Source organism: Anolis sagrei, chromosome 3 (assembly GCF_037176765.1).
Source record: "Anolis sagrei isolate rAnoSag1 chromosome 3, rAnoSag1.mat, whole genome shotgun sequence".
Lineage (NCBI taxonomy): Eukaryota > Metazoa > Chordata > Lepidosauria > Squamata > Dactyloidae > Anolis > Anolis sagrei.
The window spans coordinates 141950994-141961677 of NC_090023.1; the positions used below are offsets into that span (position 1 = coordinate 141950994).

The window sequence follows — 10684 nt, forward strand, 5'->3', positions numbered from 1 at the left end:
AGGGCATGTAGGAAAAGGGAGATGTGGGGCCTCTACACTAAAATATCTCAGTTCCTCCCAGGATTGAGGCATGTCTGGAAGGGCCCTTACAGCTCTATAAGTTTCGGAAAAGGAAATGCAGTCCCTCAAATAACCTGAATCAAACTCTTTACTTTTTATTTATTTTGAGCCAGTTATGCTAATAAATTCAGTATGACAGAGATCTGTAATTCGGGACTATAATATACTGTAGTATATTTAACTGGTGTGGTTAGAATGTATGTACCTGTCCAAAATTTAGGGTCAAAGCTCATTCATTTAGCAGCGTCTTGATTGTAGAATTTTTTTCAGAAGACAGGTTAGATTGGCTCCACCCCTCCCTAAGTTGCACACAAACTGTGCAAATTGTATTGTTGATACTGCCATTTGCTTAAAATGTTGGGCTTTTTTTTTAAAAAAGGTTGTTTTTATTTTGTCATGGTTTTATTTTATTTGTTTATTTGTGGTGAACAGTACAGTCACACATGGATTTTAAATAAAGTCAGAACCAGGTAATCTAGCTTCAACCAGCTCCAATTCTGCGTTTGTTGATGATTCTGTTGGCAGGTGGTTTTTATTTTTTTCTTCTCCAGGTAGTCCGCTTTGCTCTTGCTGTGTTCCCGACCACATGAGTCTCTCCTTCCTTCCTACATATGGCTGTCAGAGTAATCGTACAGCAAGTGTGGCTGCCCTGCGCATGAAAGCCCGAGAGCACTCTGAGGCTGTACTGCAATCAGCTAACCTTCTAGCCTCCATTAGCCCCAGCCATACCTCAGTGGGGAAACTTAACACAGAGAATGACTTGGACAACAAACTTCCGCTGACTATTGAACAGAATGACAGCGAGAAGAATGTTTGAAACCAACCTTCCACATCATAATGAACCCAACATCCTAAGAAGCCAAATCTTCAGTCATCTGGATTATTTTACTGCTGGGACAAAACTTGGTAGTGTTTTTGTTTTTTGTTTTTTTGCTATCTTGGCTAGCTACCAGCACTAGCTTGCTTTTGCCACCTATTTTGTTGACTTTCCCCCACCTCTTTATTAATTTATTCAACTGAATCGCCTTGCATCACCTGGTCTAAAGTGGAATGGGATTCAGAGATTCCGCTAAAAACAGGTTATAAATCAAGGACATTTACTTGTTCATGTAGCACATCTTGTGCCGTTGGGAGAAAGGTATGTGTATGTGTCAGTCAGCCAACCAGTTAGTTAATTGAGAAGTCCTTCTGTATCACCTAATTTCCCATTTCATTAAAGAAAAAAAGTATAATAGAAGAAGACCTGTTGTAATTTTAGTGACTGGAAAGTCAAGTGTCAAGTTCTTGAAGAGAAATGCGGATGAATGGAACTCAGTCTTTCCAAGCCTGAAGAAAACTAGTGCAGAAGATGACCTGTTGTCTTAGTTGCTTACTATAAAGACTCCACATTCAAGGCACTCTATACCATGATCCATAATGCACAGAAAATGTATAGTCACACATTTTGTAGAGAGCTTTTCTCTTACGGGACTGGTGTGTTTGATTTTTTATACAGTTTATGCAGGTCTGAGAAAGAGGCAAACAAACCGTGCAGTAATTTCATAGAAACATCACTTCATCTACAGTCACCTCCCTAAATAATTTTTGAGTATGGAATTTTGGAGGACATACATCTTGAGTGTGCAGATAATCACAGACAGTCCTTTTAGTTGAGATTTTGGGAAACAGAAATGCTTGGGAGGATATATAAAGGCATGGTAGCTAAAATTCTAGGAAATATATACTTTCTGACCAGAGATAGGAATCAAGTGCCCTTTAGACCTTCAGCATTTATTACCAAATGCCCTTCAGCATTTCTTACCATTATCTGTCACTGCTGAGAGTTTCAATCAAATAACATATTGCTTTCAACCCAAAAGGTCTTTGCCTGTCGACAAAAGGAGAGCAGGGAGGAGGGCATATTAGTCTCCCATAGAAGGGAATTCCAGCAGGTGGGAGGCTCTCTCCCATGTCCTCACCAAGCTGACTTGTGATGGTGGTGGAACCAAAAGAAAGCCTTCCACTGTAGACCTTAAAATATTGGCAGGTCATATAGGGAGATACCGTCTTTCTGATAGTCTCAACTTAAGGCATACAACAATCTGATGTTCATCAGCTCAGAAGTAAGTTTTGTTGACTTTAATGGATTCACTCCCAGGTACAACTTAAAAGAGTTAGTTGAAGGTTAATAGGATCCATGAAGGGTGTCTGTTCCAAAGAGGACTACTTTTCCCTCTTACGTATAAATCCATTAACTAGACCCAGACAAAGTAGAGCCATCCAATGGTGTTTGCTAAATGGCCGTCAAGTTTATATTCATTGTTACCTGCTTTCAAGTGGCTTCTGATTTATGACAACCCATAAGGAAACCTATCTAAGAGTTTTCTTGTCAAGATTTGTTCAGAAAGGGTTTGGTTTTGCCTTCCTTTGATGCTGAGAAAGGCAAAGGCAAACCTAATCTATATAAATCTAATTTATTCAGTGGCTCTGCTCTAGTTTGGAATGGTAGATAGATTTAACTTTGTCCAACTTGACATACTGAGAACCAGTTTGTATCTTAACCTCTCCCTCCTCTCTCAAAGCTGAGCTTTACAATTATGTTAACATATGAGGGTATGTCTCCATTTATTTTAGTGCTGAGTGGACCCCAAACAAGAAGCATGCACAGTCAAGAAAGCAGAACAGAGAAATATCAAGCAAAACCAGCAATTTGCAACCAAAGCTTAGATTTACAATGGAAATAAATTATGACTTGTGGTAGTATTCTTAAATTCTGCTGTGCAATAGACCCAAAACTTTGAATTAACTCCTGATGCCACTCTTTTGATGGCGTGCCTCATCTCCTACCAATGATTTTTGGAATAACTACATTTATTTACAAAGCTTTGATAGCTCTATAGTCTGTCTTTCTAATATGAATATTTCTAGTGCCCTTCAAATAAGACAGCTTACAATATGAGAAATCAAAGGTACATTTAAAAGTACTATCATGTATCACTAATATGCAATACCTATTGAGTTCAATGAGACTTACTCTAAGGGTGCACATTTATAAGAATGTAAACATACAAACAGGCCTGGAGAGACCCAGAGTTGCTGCCCTTGAAATCTCTGCATTCAGGTTACAGAAGGAAAGTGGACAATTGATTCTCCAAAAAGCAGAGCTTCACAGGTTGCACAACATCTAGATTTCAGTTGGTAGCCACCACCCCCCATCCCACCCTCTTAAACTATGCGAGCTCAGATGGACAAACAACATGCATGAAGCATTTTTCTGGGTGAGAGTTGGGAAAAACAGGCTAATGCTGAGGTCTATTTTTTAGACATTCCACAGTATTGGATCAGTACTATCTTATTCCACACTAAAAGTAATGCAAATAAAACATATAAGAAATTGTTCAGTCGTGGCCAATACCAATATTTATCATTGTTTTGATATATTTGCATTCTGAAATCTGAAGTAGGCAACTGTTTTATAAAATCAAGCATCTCTGTGGAGTTGGAACCCCACAAGGATTTTTTGACTCGAAATTCCGTTTTCCTTGAGCTCTTTAGCATTTATTAGATGAGCAACAAGGATGACTCTTCTTGCCAACAAAGCCATGCAAACATCTTGGGAAAGAATAAGTATTCCATCTTTCATGTTTATCCCAGTTCTCATTTGGCATTTGTAATTTTTTTTAAAAAAATCTGCTATTAAAATGGTTTACCACATATCAGTAATCTCATTTTCATGTCAACATAGTATTCCAGGTGAATTTGCCCTTTCATTCTAATGTTTTGATTAAACCCATTTTTCCTTCAGAAAGGTACATAAATAAGTGAACTGTTGAGCAAATTAAGAATACTTAACAGCATTGTCTCTGAAAAGTAGTTACGATTATTAAATTTTCTGTCCTTGAGGATTTTCAGGAAATTACTTTTGATCGTCAATAACACAATTAAGTAAACTATACATACATTAGCATGAATAATTGATACGAAATTATGTATTACCATGAAGCACTGATTTAATAATTCATTGTGCAACACTCTAGTGACTGTGCAAAACTGGAGACCATCACAAAGCCTGCCTGATGCAGGTGCAAAAGCTGTCTGGACATTTTTCTGTATAGTAACAAGAAAGACCTGCTGCATGATCTGTAACATTAAACTGTTGGTTTAATAAAAGAAAATACTTATAGGAAAAGAGATCCCAGGGAAAATCTCCATTATTCATATTTTTTAAAAATTGCTCTGTACATATTGGTAGATTGTTGATGTATAACAAAAATGTCATTCTCCGTGTGTGTATGTGTACACACACATACATATACATATATACATACAGGGAGAGAGAGAGGCTGGATATACACCGACATGTAATGCAGTTCTAGCAAAAATCTACAAATTTCAGGATAATTCTAAAGATTTACAGGCTCAACAATCTGAAAATGTATGTATGTTAATGCACATAGTAATGAAACTCATGACCCAGATTTGTTTTGCATTTACTCTTTTGTTTTCTCTGAGTGAAAATATTTGGCGAAGACCAGATAAATATCAGTGACAAAATCAGTGATTCATTTTTTTTCAGCCCAGTTACTATCTGTCGTAATTGATGAATCATTGATCTCTTCTTATTTTTTTATTTCACCATTTTATTTAGCTGCTGATGCTGCACCTCTCCACCAGAAAGTCAATTACTAGGAAAAATAAGATCAAAGATGGACAGAGAGAAATTAACCTAGCTGCTCTGTCCTTGTGCATTGAACTATAATCATTCCAAATTTTCTGGCCAGAGGAACTTCAGATTTCTCTGATAAGCCAATACCTAGGCTCTAAAGCCAAATAACTTTGAATAAAATATTTGTTGTGATGCTCAACAAAATAACAATTCTGTAATTCCTTGGGCATCACGTGAGTCTTTAACCTCAGAAATTCACAGATTTATGAGAGTTGGATATTTTGGGAGGGAAATAAAATGTAAACAAAACCACACATACCAGTACGCTTTGAGTCTCCTTCAGGAGAGATAATGTGTGATATAAATAAATGATGATGAGATGATGGTAATCATCATTGCAAAGTTGGATATATACAGTTACGATATGCAGAGACTCATATACTAAAATGTATACATTCAGAAAAAGAGAAAAACCTTTCCAACTTACGTCTAGGGAAAGTTCACAACTTGAAACAAACTGTGTTCTTGGGGGACAAAATTTGGCAAAATACAAAGAGCTAAAAGTCTTTATGTAAAAAGAGTGCTGCCAGTAAAGTATGTGGGATAAAAAACAGCATCCAGGCAACACAGCTGGTCCTATCTGAACACTGTCAGGTATGAGTTGAAATTGATTGTTTTTCATAAAACCTTTTCAATTCAAGATTTATGATATGCCCATGTCTTCAGTGTGCTGGTTATCAACATGATAAAAAAGGTAATATAGCCAGTGACGATTTGGTTGGACTGGGCATGCCAGTGATCTGTCATTAATTTTGGTAATCTTCCTGAACAAATGCAAATCTATCAAAAATCTCCTACTAAAATTCTCTCCCTTTCCCCCATATAAGATGGAACAGTCCACAAGTTTGTAATGCCCTTAAAGAATATGTAGAATTACTAGATACCATGACTGTCCTGGTAACAGTCCATATACATCCTAGGATGTATAAAAAAATTCCAGGGTTGCACTTGAGGGATTAAAAGAAAGTCGGAAGAGTCGTGGTCAGACTGCAGACGAGAAATTCACAATGTAAATATTCGTTTTTATTCAAAAAGGGGAGGGTGCGTCAGGAGGTAAAGCCAACAATTATTGATAGCAAAAATAAAAATAAAAAATCTGGAGGGTTTTCCAAATTATATAATGAAATAGTTGTATCCAGGGTCTGCCCAGATTTGATGGATCCCTGCTAAATGCGATTGAGAAGAAGACTTTTTAACACCACTTCAGTCTACATTCTTCCTTGTGATCAGAAACCCAGTAGAGCATTACATTTCTTAGATGGCTTGGCACCACCCATAACTGCCAAATTTAGATTTGGTAAAAGAAAAAGAATCATTTAAGGTCTTCTCTTTAAAGATGGCATCCAAACCTTCTCTCTAGATTTTCCTTCTATCTCACCCAATCCATAGTCCTTGTAGCCAATCATGTTCATTCTCTGCCTTGTCTGTTTCTGAAAGTGCTGCTAACACTGTGTTGTATATCAGTGAGCAAAGGAGTGGTTTTAAAAGGGAAGGTTTTGAGATAATCACAGAAATTTCTGGCAAATTCTCCATTCTTGGACTTGAGAATCACTTTTCAAAATCTGCAAACTTAGTAGAGGTTAGTCTATCTCTCATGCCCATTGCATACCAATGTCTGGAAAAGTGATTTAATGTCAGCTGCTGATAGCTGACACCAATAGTTGACACTAAATCAAGACAAGGGGCCTAGCTTAGATGTTTCACCTGTACATGCAGTTATTTTCAGTATTAATTATCTTAATTACATTTTTAAAGGAAAGCAAGAAAATAATGCATAAAATACTGTAAACTACAATGGGATTTTCGGGATAAAAACCAATACAGAAATATCCTCATTTTTTAAAAGGACATATTTCGTTTGTTCTGTTAGTATTGATGACAACATTTATCCCTGAGATACACATCTTATTGTATTAACTCACCAGCAATATGTCAATTTTAACTTACAAATGGGATTATTGTATCTAAACCACGTTGCGCATCTAATCCACAACAATATGTTTTGTTGCTTTCACCTTTGTCAGGATGTTGGCCTAATTAGTAAGATCACTCTTGTCATAGTACTGGTCTTCTCTCATTTCTGTCAACACTTGTATCTCCTCAAAGCACGCGGTAGAACATCTTATAAAAAGGGCAGATGATTAAGCTTCTTCTGGTTTCACATTGTGAAGTGCTCCAAGTATATATCCTTTGTCTTATTTTTTTTTAATCATTCTATGGCAGAACTGTTGTAACTGTTGGATTTCATAATCTGGGAAACGTATTCCAAAAATCTATATTATGATTATTCTGCCATTTGCTTTTCAGGTTCATGACCTTTCTTGCAGTTGCACTTGCTACATATTGCTAACAAAAGCCCCTGTTTCCTCTTGCCTCCATGAAATTCTCTGTTGTCAGTATGACCAGTACTTGGGGCATCAATCATTGCTATACAAATTGCTGCCTGTGTGAAGTTTATGTTAAAGACAGTACCAGACAAAGAAGGAAGAAACTTATTATGAATTATGCTTGATAAATATGACTTGGAAGCAAGTGGAATAGAGGAATGGAGGGGAATACCTTATTTCAGAGAAATAGACCAAACAAGAGGGGGGGGGGGGGGAGTCAATGATGTTAACATCAGTGATGAGATGCAGGACTTAAATCTTGGCAACCAGGGTGAGAGCATCTGGATAGGACAAAAAGACTGAGAACAGAAAAAAGATGTGTAATTGTGGGGGGTGTATTACAGACCTCCAAGTCAGACTAAAGACCTGGGCAAATCCTTACTTGAACAGATGACCAAATATGCAGAAGGAAGAAATATAGTAGGCAATGGGAGATTTCAACTCTTCTGATATTTGTTGGAAAACAAACTCTGTCAAGAGTACAAAGAGTACACTTGCAGAAAATTGGAAGGCGCAGGATAAATGCACTATTTCCAGTTCAGACACCATTCCCACAGTTTACCAGGCTAAATAAGCTCAGTAAAATGTGGGAATAAACACACCCCAAGCCCCTAGATCCCTTAGAAAACTAAGAAATACATGGTCTCCATTAAAATCCTGCCAAGCTCCCCTGGCACGTAGAAAATCACACACACACACAGCGCTCTCCTGGCACGTAATTTCTACACACCAGGAGAGCTCGCCGGGATTGTAATGGAAACCACATAAGTATTTCTTAGTTTTCTAATTGATCTAGAGGCTTGAAGGGAGGGGGGAGGGCCTTCCCACGTTTTCTCGGGCTAGTCCCGAGAGAACATGTGGGCACCCACGCCAGAAAGTGCGTGCTTTGTGGCATGGGTGCGGACAGAGTTTTTTAACACGGATGTTTGTGGGATAAAGGGCTGTCTGGAACTGATAAAGGGCTGTCTGGAATTGTACATTTTTTGAAGTGAAAGACAATTGGGATATTGGTATATTATTTATAAATGTCAAGAGTAAAATTTCCTCAAAGACTAGATATTACATAGAAAATTGAGAAACATATTCAAATATGCAAAATATGATACAGAATATAGTTTGGGAACTGCTGAAATAAAAGGGTAGTCCAAGGCTTTTGAGGGTAAGTCAGGTGATGCAGGAGTGGAATCATGGTAGACCGCTACAATAATTCCCCTGCAACTCATGTCTTGTCTACTGCTGCACAGAAAATCCCAAAGGGCTAAAACTTCCAGCTTTATTGAACAATGTATTGTTGAAGGCTTTCATGGCTAGAATCACTGGGTTGTTGTAAGTTTTTTGGGCTGTATAGCCATGTTTCAGAAGCAGTTCCCTCCTGACGTTTCACCTGCATCTATAGTGGGCATCCTCAGAGGTTGTGAGGCAGGCATCCTCAGAGGTTTATTGAACATATTTTTGAATACACATTTCTAGCAGTAATTCTGATTCCATTTGGAACTGTCATTCTTTGTCTTTTGAGTTTTGCATCTTTGTCTCACGGAACTGGTCACTTAATCAAGGAATCATCTGCATACCTACGTCACCCCTTCTCCCAGTTTTGCGCCCTCCAGGGGGGCGTCTCTGCAATGGATTGGACCTTCAAACTGTCCAACCACCAACTGGTCTCCTTCCCACCATGGGAAGTTCCTCCTCCAGCCTGTGACGTCAAGGAAACCTCTGGCCAATCCCTGTGTGGATACAAGCCTGCTCCGCTTTTCAACCAATCAAGAGGCAGTGGGAAACCTGAATAACTCAGAATTGTATAAAATGTCTGGTGTTTTTCAATGAATTTGTGTTTGTACCTTTCAAAGCGTATTGCTTATACTTGCATCCTATTTGGCCAAATTGTAATAAAGCTCTGTAGCTTTGCCTTCAGTCTGGAGTGCGTGTTCTCAATCCTAGTTGATATGGTTTTGCAGAAGCTCACCAGGCACGGACTTCCTGATCCATGGTCCTAGCTGAAATTTCTACACATGTGACCTTCGTTCCAAAATGCAACCACACATTGCTAAATATGCTGGGCAGCCTACATCATGAGTAGATATCCAAATGAAGGTGAATGCACCAGTCAGCAGCTTAAGTTTTGCTATGTTTTCATGAGGGATACTATATTGTATCACTATCAGTTCTTCATTTTTTAATTTGTGCGTCTACTCATTTATTTGTTTATACAGCTCTGCATATATATACTGGATGATGAATATGGTTATGCTTTTAAACATGTGATGTTACTTGCTTTAAGAGAGGACAATTTTTTATTAGTTAAGAATGCTTATCTTTGACAGATTTATATGGCAGTTATGGGAATCCAAGGCAGTCTCAAGGTTGTTCTCATGGGAGAATGTTACAGATGGTGGGCTAGCAGAAGTTATGATTAATAGGCCAGTGGGGATAAAGCCCATGAAAAGGGCAATGAAAGCAACACCTTGGAAAATGGGAAGAAAGCACTATTTAAATTGGGCTGCCTATAAATTCATTAGATCTGACAACGTCAGTGATATAGTTGCTGCTTGGTTATCTTAAATAAAGTTTTACTATCACTTGAGCAGTTTGTTTCCTTAACTGAATAAGCCTATAACTTGACAGCACCAGTCTCGCCATTCCTTTGAAATTCTCTTCCTTCAAATGTAGTTTAAGAAACCCTTTTTGTTGCTCCTGGCCTGCCTAGTCAGTCTCAGCACATTTTGAGCTTTAGCTTCCCATCCATTATTCTGGCACTCTTTTCTCCTTCTGTTTTTTTTAATATATGCTACTTTTTCTTTTCACTTTCTCCTTGGGTTTACTGTGCAGTTACACCAGTTTTTGAGATGTTTCCTATTTTTCTTATATCATATGATTATTTATGATTTTTGTAACTCTTTCTTTAAGTACTCTCACTCTCAACTGGTGTCCTTTTCCTTTAGCATGTCTAGCTATGGGATGCTGTCCAGTATTTTTCTGAGCTTGATAATTTTTATGAAATCTAAAGTTCAAAAAATTGGTATGATAAGAAACAAAGATGGCAGGGACCTAACAGAAGCTGAAGAGATCAAGAGAAGGTGGCGAGACTATACAGAAGATCTGTATAGGAAGGATAATAATATTGAGGATAGTTTCGACAGTGTGGTGAATGAATTAGAACCAGACATCCTGAGGAGTGAGGTTGAATGGGCCTTAAGAAGCATTGCTAACAACAAGGCAGCAGGAGATGACGGGATCCCAGCTGAACTGTTTAAAATCTTAAAAGATGATGCTGTCAAGGTGATGCATGCCATTTGCCAGCAAATATGGAAAACACAAGAATGGCCATCAGACTGGAAAAAATCAACTTATATCCCTATACCAAAAAAGGGAAATGCGAAAGACTGCTCAACCTTCCGTACAGTGGCCCTTATTTCTCATGCCAGTAAGGTAATGCTCAAGATCCTGCAAGGAAGACTCCAGCAATACATGGAGCGAGAGTTGCCAGATGTTCAAGCTGGGTTTAGAAAAGGCAGAGGAACGAGAGACCAGATTG

The 10684-nt window shown here is 38.1% G+C and overlaps 1 protein-coding gene across 1 annotated transcript in view; it reads left to right on the plus strand.

Moving 5' to 3' along the window:
* Positions 1-1300, plus strand: part of DRGX (dorsal root ganglia homeobox) — a 41885-nt gene extending 40585 nt beyond the window's left edge. Inside the window, exon 7 of the mRNA XM_067466927.1 lies at positions 612-1300. Within this exon, the coding sequence (XP_067323028.1) occupies positions 612-877 (266 nt within the window). The 3' untranslated portion in view covers positions 878-1300. The remainder of the gene's footprint in view (positions 1-611) is intronic.
* Positions 1301-10684: the final 9384 nt, after the last annotated feature.